The following is a 26,001-nucleotide window of genomic DNA, read 5'->3' as shown; positions in this document are numbered from 1 at the left end:
TGATCAAATACTTATTGACCTCACTTATTGACCTCACTTATTGACCTTACTGTGTATACATACACTACTGTTCGAAAGCTTTAGAACACTTTCTAACCTTATGATGGTTCCTGATTTTTATTTCTTTCTACATTGTAAAGGAATGCTGAAGGCGTCCAAAAATGCATTAATCTCCTTTGAACAGTTAATGGTGAGATTTTTCTGCTACTTATGCTCTGTAAAGACTTCATAACGCCTCTTATCTCAGGTGCTGTTAATTGGTCATTTTTTCAGGCTGATAACTCTAAATGAACTTCTCGTCTGCGGCAGAGGTAGGTCTTGGTCTCGCTTTCCTGGGATGGTCTTTATGAGAGCCAGTTTCATTATGGTGCTTGACGGATTTTGCAAATGCACTTGACAATACTGTTCTCGCAAAACCTATTACAGAAAGGCTGACCTCTGTGTCTTAAAATAACTAACTAACCCAGTATTGTTGTAGAATGTAGAAAATAAATCACTAAACAAAAAAAAAATTTTTGCAAGTGTTCTAAAACTTTTGAACGGTAGTGTATTAGGTAAGTTTGGGGTCACTTGCAAATTTCTTTGTTTTTGTTTAGTGATTTATTTTCTACATTCTACAACAATACTGGGGATTTCAAAACTATAAAATAACACATATGGAATTAGGTAATCACGTAACAACAACAAAAACAACAGTTATTTGTTATTTTAAGACACAGAGGTCAGCCTTTCTGTAATAGTTCTTACAAGAACAGTATTGGCAGACACATCTCACTATTAACTGTTCAAAGGAGATTAATGCGATTAATCTCCTTTGTGAGAAGGAATTAATGAGATTACAATTAATGAGATTAATTTATTAATTTATTTATATATCCTCTAGGGTTCCAAACTTCTCCCATTTATAGATGATGGAGGCCACTGTGCTCATCTGGACCTTCAATGCAGACATTTTTTTGTACCCCTCCCCAGATCTGTGCCTTGATACAATCCTGTTTCGGAGGTCTACAAACAATTCCTTGAACTTCATGGCTTGGTTTGACATGCACTGTTAACTGTAAGACCTTATATAGACAGGTGTGTACTTTTCCAAATTATGTCAAATCAACTAAATTTATACCACAGTTGGACCAAGTTGCAGAAACGTCTCAAGGATGAACAGTGGAAACAGGATGCACCTGAGCTCAATTTTGTGCGTCATGGCAACGGCTGTGAATAGTTACTGTATGAACGTGTGTTTTGCCTTTTCGTTTTTGTTTCAAACAAACATCTTTCACCTTGTCATTGTTTGTAGAATTTTAAGGAACATAATGAATTTAATCCATTGTGGAATGAGACTGTAAAATAACAAAATGTGGAAGCGCTGTGAATACTTCCCACATGCACTGTAACTAATCATGTTCAACCAAGCAATGCAGAAAAAAAATAACACTTGAAGCTTTCAGACAAGTAAATTACACAGAATCTCTGTATACTCCAGACTAAGAAAATACATGTGCTGCAATTTTTTCTGTTTATTTCTTAAAAAGCAGAAGAGGGGTTCTTAAATGTGTAGCAAATGTCCAATATTAAAACCAACTTCACTGCGGTGCTCTGGATGTAGTGAATTTAAACACCTTGATATAATTTCAGCTATGAAGATTAGCAGATGTAGTAACAGTTTATTTACTAAGCCTCTCTTTTTTTTTTTTTTATTAAACTGACATTAAATAAGCTACAATCCAAATATCCAAAAATACTGGGTTAAAAACAACCCAGTTTGGGTTGTTTTTTTAACCCAGCTGCTGGGTAAATATTGGACTAACTACATGCTGGGTTAATTTAGCCCAGCAAAATGGGTTATTTGTTTAACCCAGCAAGATGGGTTAAATATTCAACCCAAATGCTACGCCATATTTAACTATAATGCTGGGTTAATTCTACCACATAAAGTGGTCAAATGTTTTACCCAGATGTTGGTTCATTTTAACTGGAATATTGGGTTAATCCTACCTCACAAATATGTATTATTATTTTAATGTTTTACAGTGAATCTGTAAAAAAAAAAAATACCCATGTCTATTAAACAGTTAAATTACTTTGATGTACTGGTCTATTAAAAAAAAAAAAAAAAAACCATATGTATGTATGTATGTGTGTGTGTGTATATATATATATATATATATATATATATATATATATATATATATATATATATATATATATATATATATGCAATAAACAACATCCTACTAAATGTTCATAGAAAAAACAATTATTTTTCAAGCACAAGAGCAGATAATCAACAGTGACATCATTACTATACTATTACTCACAAGGGCAGAATGGAGTAATTGCACAAATAGGCTGAGGCAGCTTCTACAGAGCAGGATCTCTCTGTGACTTCAGACATCTTTTCTGCAGAACAAAACTATCCAGCCCTGGTCTCATTTTAACACACAAACACTGTCTATGACCTTTCAAGCAGACCTCGCTATTTTACAGCAACATTACAGAAAGTCTGATGTAAAAGACACGCCTGTGACTGAACTACCTGTGCAAACACCAGCCCAACAGTATTCGCAGGCAGATGTGTCACAGATTCGTCTTTTACATCATCATCATCAACTTTTATGCCATTCTGTGAGGTAATAGGCTTTATGGTGGCTTAGTGGTTAGCACTGTCACCTCATACCTCCATGGCCTGGATTTGATCCAGTCCCACAGTCCAAAGACATGCAGATTAGGCTTATCGCCGTTCCTAAATTGGCTGTAGTGTGTGAATGTGCATGTGAATGTTGCCCGGAGGTCCTACCACGGTTATAAAAATGGGAATAAATACAATGATCATCATTAGCCTTCATGGTCTTTAGAGGTTTCTAGATGGATGAATGGATGGATGTACTACACTATATGCTACATCAACTAAATAGCTCATTTAATCTATCTATCTATCTATCTATCTATCTATCTATCTAACTCAGAAATTCTGTTTGCGCGGGTAGTTCAGTCACGGGTGTGTCTTTAACGATATCATCAACTGTTATGTCAAACTGAGAGGTTTATTCTAGTATACTCTAGTAAAATAAAACAAAAAAATGCTTTATATCATGATTAAAACCCACACGCTACTGTAAGCGCTGCTGAAAAACCACATGGGCGTGTCATATAGTATATGGGCGTATCGTGTAGTATATGGGCGTGTTTTATACTATGTGGGCGTGTCTTAAAACACGGATACGTCCGGACATGACCCGCGCGGACAGTCGAGTAAAAACACTGAATGACGAGTTGGGAGAGATTTAATAGCGATTATAACTAAACGTTTCATTTCCAACATCACCGTGATGTCGGATTAGGACCTCGTTTCAACGCCGAAGACACAGAAGCGGTGCATCGTTTGTTTCCGTGTTCCTGCGTTGTTGTGTCACGTGACCGCGCTGATGGACGGAGAGTGGGACTCCATCAGCGACTCGGAGCTCCTGGAGATTCAGTCCGAGCATTTCTGCAGCGGTAAACAATAGCTGTGCGCGCGCCATGAGTTACAAATTGTTTACAGCCTGTTTAAAGCCTTCGTTAACATGGATACAAGTGCTTATTATTATTATCATTATTATCAATAATAATGTACATATCTGCCATTCTGTCTTTGTTTTTACTGATCGCAAACAAGACGCACAATTTCTGAGGATATTATTGAGCTGCGTCATGAGTAAAGTGTAATTCATATGTTTAAACGCAAGATGGCGCTGGTTTACCATTTTTGTAAGACTGATCACATGAAACATCTTTTTTAAATATGACAGTGAATCAAATTTTTTGTTATTTTACTTCAGAAATATTATATAAATATTATATTTGTATAAAAATATTTATTATCATGATATAAAACTGAAAAAGTTGTGTTCTATGGAGCCCCTCTATTGACATTGGAAGGAAAAAAGAATCTGTGGCCACAATTTACTAAGGTGTAAAAACAAACTACTTAAAAAAGTCACAAGATACTATGCTGTGGCCACAACTTAATAATCTCATTACACTTAACATGTAAACTACAAACAAATTGGAATTGATTTTGTTTTCTAACTGTTAGTATAAATGGATGAGTATTTCCTTGCTGACACACAACATAACTCCAAAACAACAATCATCCTGTCACATCTGGGATATAAATGATCTCATTACCACATGTTCTTATCTCATGGCCGAAACAAGTATCTTGCAACCGCGCGTTACATTATTTAATTTCCACGCTTTAGTAAGTCATGGGCACGACATACTATCTAGTACCCACACTTTAGTAAGTCATGGCCAAAGCATAGTACAGTATCTCATTCCAACGGGTTAGTAAGTCATGGCCATCTCATACTATCTCATTCCCACACCTTAGTAACTCCTGGAAACAATATACAGTAGTAACTCATTCCGACGCCTTAGTAAGTCATGGCCACAACATACTATCTCATTCCCACACCTTAGTAAGTCATGGCCACTACATAGTATCTCATTCCCACACCTTAGTAAGTCATGGCCACAATATAGTATCTCATTCCCACACCTTAGTAAGTCATGGCCACAACATAGTATCTCATTCCCACACCTTAGTAAGTCATGGCCACTACATAGTATCTCATTCCCACACCTTAGTAAGTCATGGCCACAACATAGTATCTCATTCCCACATCTTAGTAAGTCATGGCCACAATATAGTATCTCATTCCCACACCTTAGTAAGTCATGGCCACAACATAGTATCTCATTCCCACACCTTAGTAAGTCATGGCCACTACATAGTATCTCATTCCCACACCTTAGTAAGTCATGGCCACAACATAGTATCTCATTCCCACATCTTAGTAAGTCATGGCCACAACATAGTATCTCATTCCCACATCTTAGTAAGTCATGGCCACAACATAGTATCTCATTCCCACACCTTAGTAAGTCATGGCCACAACATAGTATCTCATTCCCACACCTTAGTAAGTCATGGCCACAACATAGTATCTCATTCCCACACCTTAGTAAGTCATGGCCACAACATAGTATCTCATTCCCACACCTTAGTAAGTCATGGCCACAACATAGTATCTCATTCCCACACCTTAGTAAGTCATGGCCACAATATAGTATCTCATTCCCACACCTTAGTAACTCCTGGAAACAATATACAGTAGTAACTCATTCCGACGCCTTAGTAAGTCATGGCCACGACATACTATCTGCACAACATACTCATTCTCACATACCTTAATAAGTGGTACACAGTATTCCAGTGTTTTAAATCATATCAAATGCAAATCTTAATACATTGATCTTGTTATTACTAATACAGTTAACCTGCTTCAGTTCTGTTCATGTGATTATGTTTGCAAAATTTCAGAAGAATCCTCTCAGCCAGGCAGTTCTAGTGCAACAAGTGGAGACGTCCGAAATGACATAACCATCACTTCCACAGCATCATCTCACTCGTAAGTCTTCAGCATTTACAACAGTTTCTGTGCATAGGGGACATGAACACTTTTAGCACAATGTCTCCCAAACATTTTCATATTTAGTTCATATAAAATGTATTTATTTAAAAAAACACTTTTTAAATTGATTTCAAATTGAACATCTTTATGGTTGTAAAGGTTGTAATCTAACCCTAATTGCAAATGCACATTCAAGTATTTAAATGCAGTGAGCTAATAAACAAACCTGATGTGATGACACACAGCACTGCAGAGAGTCCTGTTAAAGGAAGCGAGCAGATGGGTGTGAAGAGGAAGCGAGATGCTGAGGACAGCTCTGTCCTCCCTCTGCGTTTCGGGAAGCTTCACCTGAATGTCAGCTTGCTGTCCGAGCAGACGTGGTGTGAGAAGAAACTTGTGTATGGCTTCCTGAAACCCCAAATCAGAAAGAAAGACAAACAGCGACCCGAGGTGCAGGCTGGAACAAGCATTCATCTAGCAAGAGGTGAGAATTTGCAGTGTGAAGTTCCGTGGATAATTACTGTTTTTTTTTTTTTTTTTTTATTCTCATGTTCCTTAATGTTTATATTTCTGCACACAGAGTTGGAGGTCCACGATGTAGTTCCCATTAATATTAAATCGCGTGAGGATTCAGCGGCTCTTAGTCTGATCAACATGTTACACATGATTCCGAGTTTAGAGACGGGTACGTGAAAAGATGAGATGGTATTAAACATGGAATGTAGTTTGCGTTATTATCTTCTATGTTCTCACATCTGGTTTTTTTGTGTCTTTAGGACAGTGTGTGCGCGAATTTCCAGTGTTTGGTATAGTTGAGGGTGTGTATCTTAAGGGCATCATCGATGAGCTGAGTTATAACCAGAAGGGGGAGCTGGTGTTGAAGGAGCTGAAGACCCGCAAGCACGACTCCCTGCCTGGTGCTGCCCAGGCTCACGGCCATCGCTTTCAGGTGTGAAAAACACTTTCTTTCCCATAAAATTTCTTTGTTTCTCTGATTAAGTAAGCAATATCGTATGATGCCGTGTGATCATTTGTAGGGTGTAGAAGCACTTATTCAACCCGCTAAGTAGTGCCCTTGATTAGAGGTCACAGAAGAATTTGGGAATGAGTTAGAAGTCGTGTTAGAAGCTAGTTGGCTTTGTAGCTTGCCTTAGGCCTTAAGCAATCATTAAGTAGAGAAAATATATGGCGGACTGTACCAATCTACCCTATATGGACAAAAGTATTTGGCCAAACCTGCAATGACATTGTATCCAAATACGTAAAATTCAATATAGAGTTGGTCCCCCTTTTGCAGGTTTAACAGCTTCTACTTTCGAGTGTTTCTGTTTTTGGAATTCGTGCCCATTTGTTCTGTAAAGCATTTATGAGGCTGGTGTTGGACTAAAAGGCCTGGCTCGCAATCTCCATTCCAGTTCATCCCAAAGGCGCTCGATGGAGTTGAGGTCAGGGCTCTATGTTTGGGCCGATCAAGTTTTTCTACACTAAACTCATCAAACCATCTGTTTATAGTCCTGGCTTTGTGCACTGGGGCGCAGGCATGTTGGAACAGAAAAAGGCCCTTCCACAAACTGTTGCCACAAAGTTGGAAGTATAGCATTATTCAGTGCTCTTCACTGGGGCTAAGGGACCTGATTGATTGATTGAGACTGAACTCAATAATTAGCTGGTTTGGCCAAATACTTGTGTCCTTATAGTGTATTTTTCACCCAGGCTGCGAGCAACAGTTAGTGTAATTAGCGACTGTAGATCACCTGTGATGCGGAGTGATGCATATTGGTAAATGTCCCAATACTAACATGAAAAAGTAGGTTGCCAAAAAAAAAAATCCACACATTACAGTTTCTGAATTATGAAAAAAACTGTTTTTACACAATGCCTTTTTTTAGAATATGCTGTTTGGAAGTGTTGCATGAAAGAAGCCATTCATGGAGAGCAGCCTGATTTTCTATGGCTAGAATCATGTGTTGTGGTCGGGTGAGACCAAAATTAAAACTAGCCCACCATCGGCTTGTTTTCTTTTAATAAAGAAGACTATACACAAGAAAAAGCACCACAAAAATATAAACCGATCTGATGGTGATCTGAAGGTTTGAGGCTTTATTATCTGGGTTGTGGTTGAGTGGTTGTTGTTAAGAACTGATTCATGATCATAATTTCTTTTATATACAAAGATAGTTTAGCCAGTGGCCTTGGTTATTGTCCCTGGCAGGAGCTTTAGACGTGGGTATAGATGGATATTTTAGCGGTATAATGATAACCATCGTATTTCTAAATCAGTAAAGACAAGGACACAAAACCAATGTTGAGATTTCAATCCCTTTTAAAATCCTGTTGTCTGATTCATAGCAGGACCTCCACATGCACAGTCAAACTGGGACTTTTGATTGTACAGAATAACAGGACACAGTTATGAGACTTAACCCCCCCTTTATTTAGAGCCAGTTCTTTATGTCTGAAACGCTGACCTCCCAAAGACTCCTTTAATGGCCCAAACATGTGAAAATAGCTTGTTGTGAGGTCAGGACTGTACGAAGGGAGTCAGTTCCCACAGACATATGCGTCTCATATATAACTTGGTGACAGGTTTTCCGTCAATTTTTAAAAATCAGATTTATGGGAAAGACAGCAGTGGGCTTCGAGCCACCTCAGCCAGGATCGTCATTTACAGACATACGGATTTATTTAAAATGTTTGCGCCATTCAAGTATTTTACTGCTGGTAAGAGTCTCATCACCGCCCAGTGCATGAAGTCTTTTGCCGGTTTTCAAAATGTCATCATAAGTGCCAGTTTGACCTGAACCCCCCTTGTAGCATGAAGGATAAGGATATAGGATACATTTATAGGTTGGATTATTGAGAACCATTACAGATATCTGCTATCTTTTTCAAGCTTGTCCTTCCTTCCCGTGTTTGCTTTACTGACCATCTTTTCCCTCTATGTGTGTTAGGTGGGCTTGTACAAGCTTCTGTTTGATGCATTGGTCAGGGGGGAAATGAAGAAAGCACACATTTTGGAGCACCTCAAAGTCAAAGCCTGCTCGGTTCTTGGAACCGAGATCATAACTCATGCCTCTTATGTCGGAATAAACGTAGTCACCTTTGGTGAACTCCTGGAAGCTTTCCTCCTCACTTTGAGCTGTTCCGACCTGCCATGTGTCGACGTGCTCCAGCTGGAGTATTGTCACCAGGGCTCGGGCAGCTTGATCGGCACAGAGGTGGTGCAGTTTGACGAGTCCCAGCTGAGGGCGGAGCTCCGAGGGTACGTGGAATACTGGAGAGGACAGAGAGAGCCGAAGGGGGTGGATATAGAAGAGGTTTGGAAATGCACATCATGTTCCTTTGAGGAGATCTGTGACTGGAAAAAAAATAGATCTCACATCCCTGAGAGTCTTCACACCACGAAGAGAGACAACATGAACTGACTTGCAGTTATTTGTTTCAACCAGCTATGCTAATGGCATTAACCTCTGTCTGTGACTAAATCATTATACTGTAACTACCTCTTTTTGACTTTAATTATGAATTTCAGATTTTTTTTTAGTAAGGATACACTATTAATTTTACATATGTAAACATTTTAATGATTGTTTTAATGTTAAATTGATCACATACTAAAGATTTTTTACAAAGATTTTTTAAAAAGATTAATAAGAGAAAAAAAGTCTATTTAAATGTTTTAATTAATGGATAATAATGTTAATTACTGTTTAATTAATGTATTAATGTGAAACTGAGATAAATCACATCTATTTTGTGACACAACATCCCTCGGATGTAATTTCAAGTGAAAAACAAAATTTCAGAATAAATAAGAAGAATTTTTACAAAAATTGAGTGATGTCGTTATTGTCTTGGCCTTGCACATCTATTTATGAAAAATGGTTTTGTGCAGCCTGTACTTTTAGTCTGCTAATTAGGCCCAACCTCCCTTCCATGGCACTAAGATCATGTGACCTGAGACCTCATTATGATTTTCTTCAAAATAACCATCATGTCAGAAACAGCCAATGCACAAAAAGAAAAGAAACGCAAGCTTTTTACAGACTCCTCACATGTTTCATGTGACTGTTTCATTTGCATACCTATTAATATTCATTAGCATCTGGCAAAGATGGGCGTGTACATAGGATCAGCCTTTTCTGTGTTCAATTGTTTCAACGTTTATACAATGCATTGTATCTGTGTCAATACATAAGGGAAAATAAAAAGTAATAACATGGTTGTGTATGTGTGTGCACCTCTTAACACCTATTTTTGCACTTTTTTTCCCTGTAATACATCACTTCGTCTTTTTGGTAAGTCTCTTTACCTGTAACACATCCTGATTTGTTCCACTCCCAAGGTTTATTACATTGCAAGGATGATCTCCTGTGCACAGCCTTCTTCAAGTCATCTCACTGGGTTTTGATAGGATTTAGATCTTGACTCTGTCTGGCTCACTTCAGAACCATGAAAGTCATCTTCTGAAGCCGTTCTTCTGTTGACATGGATTCGTGCTTTTGATCGTTATTGTGCTGCGAGGAAAATTTTTTATTTATCTTCCCCACGTCTGATAGAGGCTTGCAGGTTTTGAGCAAAAATAGATTGATATTTTGAGCGATCCATTATTCCCTTTATCTTGACTAGAGCCACAGTCCCAGCTGAAGAGAAGCACCCCCAGGGCGTGATGCTGTCACTATGCTTTACCATGTCTAATGATGGGATTATTGTAGTGTGGTGGTACTACAATATAAAAGTACCACTACCAAAATAGTGTAGTGTAACTCATATCTGGGTAAAATAACAAAACTTCTAGTGACAACAAAAGCTTTCTTTACCAGTAAGTACTCAATCTTTGGAATCGTCACATAACTCAAATCATCTAGACATCGCTAGGGTGTGGGTCCTGGACAGGGCTTAAACCTAGCCAGGAGTAGGCGCTAATTCTGATCATACCGTACAACAGATCCAACCGAGCAATCTGATTGAACGAGATGCGTCCCATGAGTGGTAATAATAGACAGGAACACCACTGGGAGATTTAACTAAGTGGTACCTCGGCATCCGTATTTATACGAGTTGAAATTTTGTATTGGGAAATGCATCCGTTCCAGCCACACAGGAATATTACTAATATTACCAATTTTCTACATTATAGTCATATTTTTGCATATAAAAACAATCAAAACATTTAGAAAAGACATGGAAAAAAGTTAAATATTAAATAAGTAAACATTAAACCTCACTTAACCTTAATTTATAATTCCTTTTGGCACTGGCTGCTTTAAAAAAAAAAACTAAACTGAAAGTGACATCGTTTTCTTCTTGCTACCATCCTTGCTAACATTCATGGGATGGTGCTACTGTTTGTCTTTACTATATCTTGCACAAAATACAACAGATACAAAGAAACCAGCTTATCTTTCCACTGGCACAAACAAGTTTTGAACGGCTCCCGGGTACGCACGACTTAGCCACCATTCGGCTCGGTTCGGTCACTCGTTTGCCAAAGAGGCTTTGCATGCCGAGGCAAATTAATTGCAAAATTTCAGTTCTTATGTCCAGGTTCCACTGAATATGTATCACTCTGCATCACAGGTGTTCTAATAATAATTCCCTAACTGTCAGTACTGAAAATAGCAGCATTCAAGAAAGCACTTTTTGCAAGAAATCCGATCCCCTGTCACCTTACTAACACATTGTCTCCCTTGTAATTGCTTCCAACAGTTGCTCTGAACCAATGTTTTTTTTTTTTTTTACACCTACCAGGCTTATTAGCCATCAACACATGGCTGAATAACTAACACCCCAATCCCCTATTTTATTTGTGAGGTTTGAGGGATTGAGTTTCTCTGTGAAAGGTAACGCATGCCAAAAACCTTACAGTTATGAGCACCTGGAGACAAACTAGTACAGGTCGTTCTCTCTGGGTCACAGATGAAAGCCTGGGCTCCAAAAGTAAAAGAATATCCACAGCATTCACTTTATGCGTTAGAAAAAGGATCTCTACGACTAATGACATCAAAATGTTATGATAGATCACTTCTGTCAGCAGGAACTTATCGAGCTGGTTGAACTTGTCAAGGTAATCCATGTTTCTGCTTTGACAAATAACATTGGACTTAAACCTGCCTGCTGAAAGAGTTACTTTAAACATCAATTTAAGCCTAGGCTAGAGTAGCTCTAATGTTACTTTAGGAATTTAAGTTTAAAAGAAAAAACTAAAACTAACTTGTAAGGTTTGTTAGTTGGTAACGTACTGAACCAGTGAATATGGAATGGGATATATTTATTGATGGAAACTTCAAAGCGCTTATGTACAGTAAGTTGCTCTAGATAAACCTGTCTGCCAAATGCATAAATATAAATGTAATTCAGAACTAGGTTAACTCTAGGACTATTTGCCCCCAAAATATATAGCCATTCAGGGTTATACTGTCTTGCTTCAAACTATAATAATTAAAAATGAAAAAAAAAAAAAAAAATTTCTTTATGAGTATTGATACTAAAATTGGTGTAAACTTATATGACCCATAAAAATTGTTGATTAAATAGTTTTTTGGTAAAAGCTTAAAAAGCAAAAAAATCTGTAGTGCCTTAACCATATCAATTTCATCTTGCAATATTTTTTTCAATTTTGCATTATAGAATAATACACTTTTTCAGGTTTATGTCTTTCATGTAAAATCTAAATTGGCCAAGTTTGATCTGAATTTTGTTCATGAAAATTGTTAATTGAAAGATTTAAATAAAAAAAAGTTACTGACACTTCATAAAAAGGCATGAAATTGTATTTAGCAAATGTGTTTCTTTGTATCTGATAAAAATGTAAATGTGTATACTTATTTACAAGAAAAACTAAGCATGAATCGGGAGATAAGAAGCATTAAGTATTATGAAAAATGTTATATGATCCTATCTGAAAATTTACTTTTTCACCCAGGTGAGACTTTTTTTTGTTATTTTTAAGGTAAAGTACAGGTTAATTTGTTTTATTTTTACTTTAAATAAAAAAATAAACAAATGGAACAAATAATTTGAGTTTCCATTATTTCTTATGGGAAAATTTGCTTTGATTAATGTGTTTTGAAATACGAGCCCACTTCTGCAACGAATTATGCTCATAATCCAATTTGATTATCATCGCATTCACTTTGCTGTTCATTCTCTCTCCCCAATTGGCTTTTTTTGTCTGTCATAGTTTATGTTCTTATATATGATCATAAACATTATATTAGGTTTTTTTCTCCTCTAACTTATTTATGTTTTTTCACACATTACACACTGTGGCTTTAAATAAGTTATTTAAATATTACCACTGGTAGCAAAATTATATTTGGACCCTCTCCAGCTTATCCTGATTCAAAGATATTTCAGACAGCATTCTAAAGAACCTGGGGGGGATTACTGTACAAGTTTTTTTTAAGGACTTGTTCGTTCTAGAGTTAGTAAGATATTTGATCAAATGGAAGAAACCAAGCACCACTGAGCACTTCTCCCACTTTGAGTGTACGTCTATTAAAGATCAGAGCCAAGACCTAAAATCTTTTAGCAACTGCCAGAACCATAGCAAAATCCTCCACAGGTATCTCTATCTGCTTGAAACATGTTAGGCAAAGAGTTTACTAAAGGACGCTCACACATGATCTATAGCGCTTCATTCTGTACGGGGTCACGTCTAACCAAGGCATGAAACAGGGTACACCCTGGACAGGCAATCAGCCTAATCTGCATGTCTTTGGACTGTGGGAGGAAACCGGAGTACATGGAGGAAACCCACCAAGCATGGGGAAAACATGCAAATGTTAAAACAAAGCACACCATTGTTTTTCTTGTGAAATTTCCAATAAGTTTGATGTGTCACATGATCCTCTTCCTATTGAAAAAACAAAAGTTGGATCCAAAATGGCCGACTTTAAAAACCGGCCACCATGGTCACCACCCATCTTGAAAAGTTAATATCCCCAACCATTCCCATTATCCTGATGATGAGGTGTTAGTGCAGTATATAGGCCCGCGGTACAGCCTAAGCTTTTATCCTTAACGCTTTTTTCCCCCTCTCGTTACTTTTACTTTTATACTTTAAGTAGTTTTGAAACCAGTACTTTTACACTTTTACTTGAGTTAAAAGCTTAAGTTCATACTTCAACTTCTAAAGAAGTCTTTTTAACCCCTAGTATCTATACTTCTACTTAAGTAATGAATGGGAATACTTTTGACACTACCGTTCCTATAAGACTTACTAGGAGATTAGTTAGAAATTCTGATATTTTCCACTATTGTATTTTTTATTTTAATTTAACTTTTTTTTTGCACAGTCCCTATATCAGTTGCTTTATCTTTTCTAATGAACTAATTTCACAATAAATCAGTATAATGTAACTTTGAAATTTTGTGGAAAATGTCATCCATTAGGTGGGGGTATTGGTCTTTTACAATATAAACTAAACAAAGAAAACACAATTAAGATAACGTGGTAAGACAAAGGCCGTTCCTGCGTTGTGTAATAACCAAATAAGGACAAATAATTCTGTCTGTGCTTTTTAAAGAGCTCGTCTGTATTAAATTCGGTGTGACATTTAGTGCTGACGTTAAATTCATCTGTGACACTGACTGTTGTCAATGTGGGCATGAAAAAGCTGTGTGTGTTTATTCGCACTTGTCACTGAGTCTGCAGTCAGGGCAGGGATGTTTTATATTGCAGGTCTTATCCTCATTATTACCAGGACACAGAGGAGCTGAACACATCAGAAAGCTGGCAATAGGCCTAATAGACTCCCTGTAGGACACGTATCACACACACACACACACACACACACACACACACACACTTACACACGTATACATACTGTACATGCACAGACACATGGACACACACACACTCACATAAAAACTCATGATGTACTCTCTGAATAAGTAGAAATAGGTCAAAATAAATCATGAGGTGTGTGTATGTGTGTGTGTGTGTGTGTGTGTGTGTGTTTGAACTGGTGTGTTCCTCAGTGATAGTAGCCAGGTGCTGCTTTGTTGTTTTAAGAGCCTCAGAGATTCTGTCATGTGATAGAAAGGTTCAGCTCCCATCCACATGCCCCTCAGCCAAATCAGTCAGGGCTGCGAACTAAAAACATAGATTGCTTTTAATAAAAAAGAATTATACTGTATGAATATTTTTACTTCTTAGCTGTCCAGTTACATGCAGTGTTTGCATAACCTTTTCTTAGAAATAATGAAACCAAGAAGAGCAAGAATTCCTAAATATAATTAATGTGGACTTGCATTCCAGTCATCTTTAATGACTTTTTTTTCAGGACTTTAGTCACTTTTTGAGTCTTATTATATCATATTTAGGTATTGTCTTTTTGTTTTAATGATGACATTTCTTTGTTTATCCTGCTGGGTGAAGAGACAGCATTTTCCTTTTATGACCTCATGAGATCGTGTCCTCGTTTTCAGATCAAATCAACTCTTAACTCGAACACTGTAAGTCCCCTACATACAAACATTCGAGTTATGAACTTCCGAATACATGAAAATGCAATAGCACATGTTCAGTCGCAGAAGTTACTGTAGATCACATGTCTGTACATTCTCATGTGCATCCAGCAAGCGTAAAAACAGCGACAGTTAAGCTAGTACTACGAAGAAGTGGCAAGCAATAACGACGAAGACAAAAGTGAAAACTATTGAGAAAACGGAATGACATGGAACAACAGCGAGGTATAAAATTGGCAGACATTGCATGTTGTTTTAACCAGAATCGTTCAACCATCACCACGATTCTAAAGAACAAGGATAAGATCATCGAACATGTTGGTTTTATACTGTGTATAGTCAGTTGTGTTAGTATCCTAGTACCTTGACAATGTTTGTTGGACTTATAAACAAATTGGACTTATGAACAAGCTCTTGAAATGGAAATTGTATGTACAGTATGTTGGAAACTTACTCTACTTACTCTACTTACTCTACAACAAATTGCTTATTAGTTTAATTAAACTAAATCTTACTGGTATACAGTTAACTATTTTAAGTCTTTAGGTCTTAACGACTCCCAATTAGCATAACTATAGAATGTCAACAAGGCAGCATGGTGGTGGAGTGGTTAGCCTTGTGGCCTTGCACCTCCAGCGTTTGATTCTCACCACGGGTCTGTGCTTGTGGAGTTTGCATGTTCTCCCCATGCTTTCTGGGTTTCCCCGGGTGCTCTGGTTTCCTCTTACAATCCAAAGATATGCAGAGTAGGCCCTTTGGTGTGTTTAAATCGCCTGCAGGGTGTGAGTGTGTGCATGCTGGATCCCTGCCCCCTGGGGTTGGCACTCTGTCCAGGGTGTACCCAGGATAGGAAAAGCTTCAGGCCTCCTGTGACTATGTAAAGGATAAATAGTATCAAGAATGAGGGAGTGAAAAAAGAGAAATAGAATGTCAGTGAAGATTAACCCCAGCGCCACCAAGTTGCTACTGTGGGGCCCTTGAATGAGGCCCCTAACCCCTCACCTGCTCAAATGTATAATAAGGTTATATTTAAGTCACTCTGGATAAGGGTGACCACTAAATAATGTAAAATAATACAAATTTAAAAGTACAGTGTACAAGTTTCTTTTTTATAATCAATATTTAAAAGTAACAGCTACTGTAGATCCTTTTACCTACCTCTTGACCTGCTGGACCTTGTGTCCCCTCTCTCTCCAGCAGAGGATGAAGGACATTGCCGTTGTTAGGTTATAATCTGCTTGATAAGTTAAGAGCACTGCACAATTTGTACCTTCCTTGAAGTTAAAGAAAATGCCTACGCAAATACAGGGTCATGCAATCCAGGCTTACTAATGAAGTCACTCGGAGGCTAATGATCCGTTCATCCAGGCTCCATAAAAGCTCTCGTGCTCACCACTAAGCTCTACACAAACACTTGCTCACCTGGCACATGGAGAACCTGGCCATCTGTAATTTCCTCCACTGATTCCCACAATGTCCTCCTCGCTGAGGCCATTAAGCTCACTTACTGCCCCATAAAGCTGCTGAGACGAGGAAATGTGTCTCCCTCATATTTATCTACAGGGAAAAGGAATGTGTGGCAAAAGTAAGAACATGAGCAGAGGGAACAGCAACAACAATACTTAATGTCATTATGAATGAAGTATATAAAATCGGAGGAAATTTGAACTGTTGCCTCCCTCGTGGGAGATTTGTTGAATTTGGATGACGTCGTTTTGAGCACTTATTTGTTATATTAATCCCAGTTGGTGAATCATTCACTTGGTTCACAACAGCAATATTTTCTTTAGTCTTTTGGCAAAATGCAACGAACGCAATGGAATAAATATCTAGGGTTTAAACCTGCATGACCTAAAGGGGAAATAGAAACGAGCGATATGTCACCGAGCTGTTTAACCGAGCGCTGGATGATTATGAATAAGGTAATATTAGACCTTCACCCTGGTATGTGTGAGACCCCTACATCAACCAGACATGGGAAAACTGAGTCCAAGAAGCTGCCAAGCCTGAAGAACTGAAAATACTCTTACTGGGGGTCTGCCAGGGAGCCATAGTCTTAACATCATTTCAGTGCCAGCATCAGTGTGATGGTGGAAATCTAGGGGACTCATGTTAAGATATTTTCTGATATGCCAACAAACATTGCTATATGTAACCGTGCAAGGGCTAGTGTTTCAGCATTAACAACTTTGTGTCAAATTTGGAAATCATTTAAAATGCCACCATGCCTCAATTTCACTGACTCACTTACTCATCGTCTTTATGGGCTTATCCTGTATTCAGGGCCAGGGGGGGTCTGGAGCCTATCCCAGGAGACTTAGGGGACAAGACGGGGTACAGGGTGCCAAGCCAACGAAGGGCACACACACATACACACACTACGGGCAATTTGGGAATGCCAATTAGCCTAATTTGCAGATCCTTGGACTCTGGGAGGAAACCCACCAAGCACAGGGAGAACATGCAAACTCAGAGATGGGAATCCAACCTGGTCGGGAATCAAACCTGGGTCCTAGAGGTGCTAGGCGACAGTGCTAGCCACTACACCACTCATGCCTCAACCTCCTTGACCAATACATGGTAAAAAACATGAAATATATTTATAGCATGCATGGGTAATACAGTGGTATAATTGTTATCAATGTGAGCTCGGGTCTGGGTGTGGAGTTTTTATAAGTTGTCCCCATGCTTCCCACAGTCCAAAGGCAAGCAGAGCTGAGTAAATGGTGTTTCCAAATTTCCTGTAATGTATGAGTAATTGTATGAGTGTGTGCATGGTTTAAACAGACTAACACCACATTCACGGTGTGAATCCCGCCTAGTGTCCCGAGTCCCTTGGGATAGAATACAGGCCTAAATAGTATGTAAATAGTATGCAAAATTATTGTTTAGTAATAAACAGAATTCTAAAGATTAAACATCTTATTGATTTCCATTATTCATTCACTCACTCATAATTTGTATTGATTTATCCTGCACACAGGGTCGTGGGTGGCTTAGAGCCTATTCCAGGAGACTTAGGGCATGAGGTCGGGGACACTAGACAGGGTGCCAATCCATCGCAGGTCACACACACAAACTTGGAGGGAACCGGAGTACTCCGAAGAAATCCACCAAGCACGGGGAGAACATGCACACAGACCATGAGGCGGGAATCAAACCCGAATCCTGGAGGAGCAAAGAAACATTGTGTACCACTAAGTCACCGTGCCATCTAAATGCCATTACATACATGATTAAAACATGGAAGGAAGACCAGGAAATCCAGGTAAATAATGGATTAAATAGCCAAGTAAAAAAACTAATTCCCAATTAAATACATTGGTTCTTGGTTGTAAAACTGCAAGTTGTGGAAAAGTTCACACTGGTGAATATTTATGCAGGAGACAGTAGGTTTAAGATTAAGCTGTAGTAAGCCCATGAAAATATGTGACCATAAAATTTGGTTACATCTCTTATCACATCTCTCAGGTGACAGACTGGATTCATAAATGTATTTGGCTGTGTAAATGAGGATGTGTCAGTGGCGGGAGAAAACAAAAGGCTTATTTTAATTTCAGACATATATGTTGTATACAAATATACTGTACAGCACAGTGGCTTAGTGGTTAGCACTGTCAGCATGCACCTACTGTACAGGTTCCAGGTTTGATTCCCGCCTTGGGTCTGTGTGCATGGAGGTTGCATGTTTCTTCCGAGGTTCTCCGGCTTCCTCCCCAGTCCGAAAACATGCAGATTAGGATAATTGGCATTCCCAAAATGGAGTGTGACTGTGTGTGTGCCCTGTGATGGATTGGCACCCTGCCTCATGCCCTAAGTCTCCTGGGATAGGGTCCAGGCACCCCGCGACCCTGTATACAGGACAAAGTGCTACAGACGATGAGTGAGTAAGTAAGTAACTGGCGATGCCATGAAGATTTTTTTAAATTTGAGACAAAATCTGGCTGGACAGACATACAGACAGACAGACAGACAGACAGACATACAGAAAATTACATACAGAGACTGGTTTCGGGTTCTCCAATGTATAAAACGTAAAGATATTATAGAAAGTGCAAGTTCTGACCAACGTACAGACAAAACCTCACTCATTCACTCATCTTCTATACCGCTTTATTCTGTATTCAGGGTCGCTAGGACCTGGAGCAGGGTGTCAATTCATCGCAGGGCACACACACATACACACACTCACACACCCATTCAAACACTACAGGCAATTTGGGATGCCAATTAGCCTAACCTGCATATATTTTGGGAGGAAACCGGAGTACCCGGAGGAAACCCACCAAGCACGGGGAGAACATGCAAACTCCATGCACACAGAGGCGGGAATCGAGCCTGGCCGGGAATCGAACCCGGACCCTGGAGGTAACCACGACACCACTGTGCCGCATCAGACAAAACCTTTCTTTTATTTATATATCCAAATGAATATAGCAGTTAATTATTCTCTCTCTCTCTGTCTCTCGCTATTTAATTTTTTAGAAATTGACAGAGATAGAACAAAACAGGTAAAGCAATAAAGAGACTATTTAAAGATTATACCAGGCTTTCTGAGACGTTTGTTCCAGGTTCCCAAAAGCTTCGCAGTACACGCCGTGCTGAAATAAGGACATTTCCTTTTGTCTTGGAAAGCAGAGAACTGTGTTTCTAATTTTAGCATTGGACCCGTATGGCGCTTCTGCAAGAAATCTTATATTAAGAAGTCTTATTTAGTGCTAATTAAAAGCAACAGTAATTAAAGAGGAAATCATGCAGCAGGGGATGCAGCACTGCTCACGATACACTAAAGCAACAGCTACACTTCCATTTCATTTCTATGTCTCTGGCTTGTTGTGTGTCACTGACGGCTTCAGAAGTGATCAGTAAAGAGAGAGAAGAATCGCGTCATTGAAAGTGCATTGATTCGACTAATTACAGTTGAAAATAATAACCCTGCAGTTTTGGTGTGAAGATTATAATCTCACAATGTGACCGCTGCTGTGTGACGTACATAGAAAGAAAACCAACATTGCATTCTCTCTCTCTCTCTCTCTCAAACACAAACAGAAACACAAATGCACATTTAGAAAGACTATTTCCTCCTGCAGAGATAGGGATTCATTAGTTATTTTTAGCATAATGTACTGTTAAGTCTGCTCTCCTCGTGAAAGGCAACCTGGCCATTAAGGAAATGTAATCAAATGAAAAAAAAAAAAAAAAAAAGCAAGAACACAATCCTGAGAGTCATCCTGCTTGGTCTTATTCTTCTTCCCTCCCGGAAGACGCCTTCCTTCTGACGTATTTGTACTGGCAGAAATACAACCCGTAATGTTTTCTCAGAAACATATGAAAGGCTTAACAATAATACTAAATACGAATTAAATGTTGAAACTGTTTAATAATAAAAATGCCGCCCCGTCCTTTTTTTTTTAACCATGCAAGACGTTTGAGCTACGGTGTCTGAAGTCTTTCCTTATTTATAACGGCGCTCATGAATGTGTCCCTGAATCGCCCTCTTCGTGTAAACATGAGTGTCTCTAGATAGAACAGAGGTCATTTGCTATGAAGGACTCCTACAGAGCTCAAGCAGGCTTTTCTATTCTAAGAGCTATTTCCTTTAATGACTGCAGGCCTCGAACAATTACTACCATGATTGTGTGCGTTATCCTTCGGTCAGATAGTACCTGTGAAGTGAACAAAACAAGTCAGGAGCAGCGTCATCACCCAGCTGGAATTATGGGAAAAGCCTTGTGTGGTTGAATACACTCAATGTTCTTTTGTAATAAAGATTCTAACACAAAGGCACCGTCGTTTTTTTTCTTCACTCTATACATGATGGTGTTCCTCAAGCTGTTGCATGCACATGGTGTGTCACGATAGTTTGATGTGGCCTTTATGAGATGTTTGTTTTTGGTATTTTTGCAGTGTGCAGGGGCTGCAGGTGAAGACAACAGGTTGACATTTATAGTCCAAAACAGGAAGTGGTGAACGTGTGTGGTGGGGAATACATAATGCGCTTGTGTGCTCATGTACCATATGTGTATGTGATGGAAGATTAGTGGCCTAAGGCACAATGGTTCATTTATCATGCATAAGGCTATCTTAAAAAAACAATGTGCTTCAGGGTCTAAACCAGTGATGTCATGTTAATCCTTGTTAAGCCTTTTTACACCATCCAGGTGCAGGATCTAGTTTCCACCTGATGTGTGTGTGTGTGTGGCATGCTAATGGTCCATAGATGAAAAAGAATTAAAGTGCAATATTGGTAGTATGTCATGAATTCAATTTAAAGCTCAGTGGTGAACTTCTTGCCTGCTATGTGGAAGGCCAGGGTTGGCATCCCGACAAAGTCCAACACCAAACCACAACACACTTCAGGAACAAAAATAGCATAATGTATATTCCACCAATATAATATTAATAATATTGTATGTTATTTTTTATTTTATATATATGTATATATATGGCTCAATGATGGGTGTTTCGCCTTCCATGCGGAAGGCCCGGGTTCAATTTCCAGCCAGTGCCCAAACTGCAGCCACTGGATGCAGTGCCCGGGTAAAATGGAAGGGTTGCGTCAGAAAGGGCATCCGGCGTAAAACCTGTGCCAAGTTGTAGTGTGGACTGGATATTCCTAAAATAACAACTGTTGTTTTTGTTGTTGTTACGTAATTACATAATTCCATATGTGTTATTTTATAGTTTTAAAATTCCCAGTATTGTTGTAGAATGTGGAAAATAAATCACTAAACAAAAACAAAGAAAAGTAACCCAAACTTTTGAACGGTAGTATATGTATGTATATATATATATATATATATATATATATATATATATATATATATATATAATAATAATAATATATATGTATATTAAATACTTATATATATATATATATATATATATATATATATATATATATATAGCATTTGATATTTATCTTTTCGTTTATATATATATATATATATATATATATATATATATATATATATATATATATATAATATAAAATGTATTGCTATAAATGAGCAAAATATTGCTTTTTTTTCTTTTGTGCTCTGTGTTTTGCTCAGAAGCAAGAGTTTCTGGTATCCATGTGCGATCAGACTAAATTAGAAACACTACTATGTTTATTTGATTCTTGTTTTTGTGTTGATCGCCTAAGAAATTTTTCCACAAAAAAAAAATAATTAAAATGATGAATTATATGAGTTATAGCTAGTAATTAATCAATATTTTGGTGAAAGATTTCATGAACTTTTTATAGAATTTATATATATTTTTTTCCATATTTGAAAAAACACAGCTGCATCAATAATCCCTTGTGTGTGTGATGTTACTATAATAAACACATTTGCATAATTAACCTAAAGCGAATCACGATAAATTGAGTCTATTGTGGAGTTATTGGAGAAGAACGCGTAGGGAGGAAACTCCCATTCTGATCTAAATGTTAAAAGGTCCTGTCTGGGTTAACAATGAATTTCGTACAGAAACGTAGCTCATGATATTTATCTTTTTCTAGTCTCATCCAGGTTGCAGACATCAGAAACGAATAAACAGAAAGCCTTTTCTCCAGTCTGTCTGAGGAGCTTTATAGTCTGTCTGCCACATTTTCTTTTGGACTGCTCTTATAATGCAGCACAGACAATACAGTACTAAACATGCAATGTGCAATTAGTTTAATTCATCTCCTGTTGTCAGGCTGTGTCCTAAGGGTTTTTTAATTTCTTTATTCTACTGTGGGAATAGGGATGTGGGCCGGGATGTGTTGAACAAATGAACAGAGTCTTGTGTTCATTACAGACTCACACATTTGCGGCCGTGAACTTTTCCATAGCTACACTGATCTCTTTGCCCTGGATTGATTTAGCAATGTAATGCAGCGTGAATACAGCATAAAACCATCTGTTCTGTCTCATGTTAACAGTAAAGCATCCTGAGACCATTCATGTGTAGCGTTGCTTCTCAGCCAAGGGAGTGGGCTGACTCACAATTTTGCCTAAGAACACAGCCATGAATAAAAAATGGTACAAAAACATCCTCTGAGAGCAACTTCCCCCAACCATCCAACAACAGTTTGGTGATGAACATGTCTTTTCCAGCATGATGGAGCACCTTGTTATAAGGCGAAAGTAGTTTGGGAAACAAAACATAGAAATTTTGGAATGAAAATTAAAACTTTTGGGCCCATGAAAACTCCCCAGGCCTTAATCCCATTGAGAACTTTTGGTCAATTCTGAAGAGGCGAGTGAACAAACAAATTCTGACAAAATACAAGCATTGATTATGCAAGAACAGGCTGCCATCAGTCAGGATTGAGGACCCAGAAGTTGATTGACAGCATGGTCAATGAAAAGAAGGGTCAACACTAGCACTGTCGCCTTGCACCTCCAGGGTCCGGGTTCGATTCCTGCCTCAGGATCTGTGTGCCAGCTCGACGACCAATTGTACATGAGCACTTAGGGCTGAAGGACCTTGCTCAGGGATCAAACAGTGACAACCTGGCGATCTCTCCAGGGATCGAACCGGGGACCTCCTGGTCTGCAGCCCAATACTTTAACCACTGAGACACCCCTGCCGCTTTTATCCGAAATATAAGTCTATGGCATAGTGGTTAACACTGTCGCCTTGCACCTCCAGAGTCTGGGTTCGATTCCTGCCTCAGGGCCTGTTTGCATGTTCTACCCGTGTTTGGAGGGTTTCCTCCACGGGTAGAATCGGGTTTCATTCCACAGTCCAAAGACATGCACTTTAGACTAGCTGGTGTTCCCAAATTGCCCGTAGTGTGTGAAAAAGCATGGGATTGTGTGTATACAGTATGTGTCTGTGCCTTGCGATGGATTGGCATGGGGTCTCCTGGGGTCTAAGTCTCCAGGGATAGGCTCCAGGTCCCCCATGACTCTGTATATACTAGGACCAAGTAGTGCAGACGTGAATAAGTGAGTGAGTCAGTCTATGCTTGCTGTTAATCTACGTGAATCCCTGCTGGCATTTTGTGAGTGTTGGCTTTAGATGTTTATTCCACCTCATTTAATATTAGCGGTGTTTTGTGATGAAAAGCATACTTTATTTTGCAATCTGATTGATGTATTTTTTAATAACGACCTTATACGGTCTATGTGCTCTATTAACATTTAGCACATATAGTGTAAGAAGTGTTTAATGATGGTCTAGTTTGAAATGTGAAGTAGTCCACTCTGAAGTAGAGGACACATTTGCATGAGTCTAGGCAGTCTTGGAATTCTAAGGTAGAGTTGGATAATTGCCCATATGATATGACAGAAATATAATAGTTTGGATCTAGATTGAGTTTACTATAATAACACTGGTTCGGAATGGAGCCAAATACCCTAAAGCGTCTATTTCCACAATGAAGGCCAATAAATCAGGTTTCTTGCGATGTTTCTGGTACACAATACACTCTTCAGCAGTGAACTGCGGTGAAGTAAAGGTCAGCTAATGGTCAGCGTGAGCACTGAAGTCGACTTGTCTCATTTGCATGATGTTCTGCTGGCACAGGTGTTTTCTGGCATAAACGGATGAGTGCGAGTTTTCAGAAGGGAGCAAGGGGAACACAGAGCTGTGTTGCTCATGGCCCGCAGCCAGCATCTCAGAAGAGACTGGGTCAGCTGGAATACATCTCAGTTACAGGGGAAAATCCACTGACGCATGTTTGTAGTAATGTCTTGTACTGTACGTGCCACAAATCCGTAAGAAAAATTTTCAAGACAAGTAAAAACGAAATCAGAGAAGAGAGGAGACATAAAAAGCACATAATTAAGCCTAGTAGTTCATACATTATTGATAGAGTAATGCATTTTCATTAGTTTTATTAATCAGAAGGCGACAATTGATAGTACGCAGATGTCTAAACAGCTTAGGTGCATGAATGTAACTGTACATTGAAAAGATAAAAATAGTTTTTTTAAAGGTCACTGTTTCACACATGAAAGGTTTTCTCGTGATAGTGATAATATGTGCTTTCAGGCAAACAGAGAGAGAGAGACAGAGAGACGCTTCTCTCAATCCGTTCTGAATGTTTCTCAGTTAAAGAGCTATTAAAAAACAGATAGATTAATGTGGGATCTGTAATGTTGTGTTAAAAATCTTGTTAAGCAAAAGCATGGAGATAATATGGAGGCAGAATTCCAATTACGCACATTAAAAGTGATTTTACCTGTAATTTATGCAAACACAGTTAACAACAATGTTATATTGAACTATTTTTACTAACAAAGTGTCTTTTAATATTAGTGCTGTCAATCAGTTAAAAATGTTAATCTATATATATAATAAAGGTGCAGTGTTGGAATAAAGAAATGCATGACCAACTGATTAGAGAAAAAATATTATACAGTTTTATAACATCTCAAACATCAAGATTTAACAAACGATAAAATAAAATGATCTCACATGGGACCAACACTGCATGCTGAAACCCGACTCGAACCCGGATCGTCAGATCCAAAAATCAACAACGTAAAGACTTAGCCGTCTGAGCCACCACTCTCACGACTTGCATTTAATGTATTCTCATAAAAAAAATAGTTCCCCTTGAAGGTAGCTCGATCACACAACTTTGCTTTTATCCAAACTTCCATCTGGAAGCCATTTAATTATGAAACTTGTTCAGTTTTCTTGTGATATTATCTGTGTTAAACGTGCCATTATCATACACGCTAGGGTAATTGCACTGCGATTATGGGAAGCCATCAGGGTAAAAAATAAAGTAATGTGTTAAAGTTTCTAGATTAATTACGTGCATTAACGTGTTAATATTGACAGCCGTACTTAATATTAAAGTCACACATGGTAATGCTATAGTAGCTAATGTTATGCAGCTAACTAGCATTAAACAAAAGATAAACTTCTAATTGATTGTCAACGTACTGACTTTATAATTGGGAACCACTAAAGCTTTCCTTTTGGCCAATAATGTTTTTAATTCACAATTACAGGAATTACATTTTTAATTTCCTACAGCGGGTAAGTACACACATGTTCTGTAATGTTCTGTACATAATATGTATTATATCTCATATTAACGTCACTGCCATCATTTTGATCCACTTTTACCTTTAAAGCAGAT

At 38.3% G+C, this 26,001-nt stretch overlaps 1 protein-coding gene across 2 annotated transcripts; it reads left to right on the top strand.

Moving 5' to 3' along the window:
- The first annotated feature begins 3,158 nt into the window (after window positions 1–3,158).
- On the top strand, window positions 3,159–9,260 carry exo5 (exonuclease 5). Of its 2 annotated transcripts, none has more exons than XM_053507103.1 (6): window positions 3,159–3,492; window positions 5,363–5,450; window positions 5,699–5,937; window positions 6,034–6,138; window positions 6,230–6,402; window positions 8,405–9,260. In XM_053507103.1, exons 1-6 carry the CDS (start codon window positions 3,423–3,425, stop codon window positions 8,876–8,878), a joined length of 1,149 nt encoding a protein of 382 aa, XP_053363078.1. In that variant the 5' UTR covers window positions 3,159–3,422; the 3' UTR covers window positions 8,879–9,260. The 2 variants fall into 2 exon arrangements, with proteins under 2 accessions (XP_053363078.1, XP_053363079.1); XM_053507104.1 differs by having other exon boundaries at window positions 3,160–3,505.
- Window positions 9,261–26,001: the final 16,741 nt, after the last annotated feature.

Source organism: Clarias gariepinus, chromosome 11 (genome assembly GCF_024256425.1).
Source record: "Clarias gariepinus isolate MV-2021 ecotype Netherlands chromosome 11, CGAR_prim_01v2, whole genome shotgun sequence".
In the NCBI taxonomy this organism is placed as follows: Eukaryota; Metazoa; Chordata; class Actinopteri; order Siluriformes; family Clariidae; genus Clarias; species Clarias gariepinus.
Note: the sequence above shows the minus strand (reverse complement) of the source record. Positions and strands in the feature narration are given on the sequence as shown.

Excerpts from the sequence above, each read along its gene's own strand:
- exo5 (XM_053507103.1), top strand. The coding sequence starts at position 3,423 with ATGGACGGAGAGTGGGACTCCATCAGCGACTCGGAGCTCCTGGAGATT. Across the intron at positions 5,451-5,698 it reads TCCACAGCATCATCTCACTC|CACTGCAGAGAGTCCTGTTA; the intron begins GTAAGTCTTCAG and ends GATGACACACAG. Across the intron at positions 6,403-8,404 it reads CTCACGGCCATCGCTTTCAG|GTGGGCTTGTACAAGCTTCT; the intron begins GTGTGAAAAACA and ends TATGTGTGTTAG.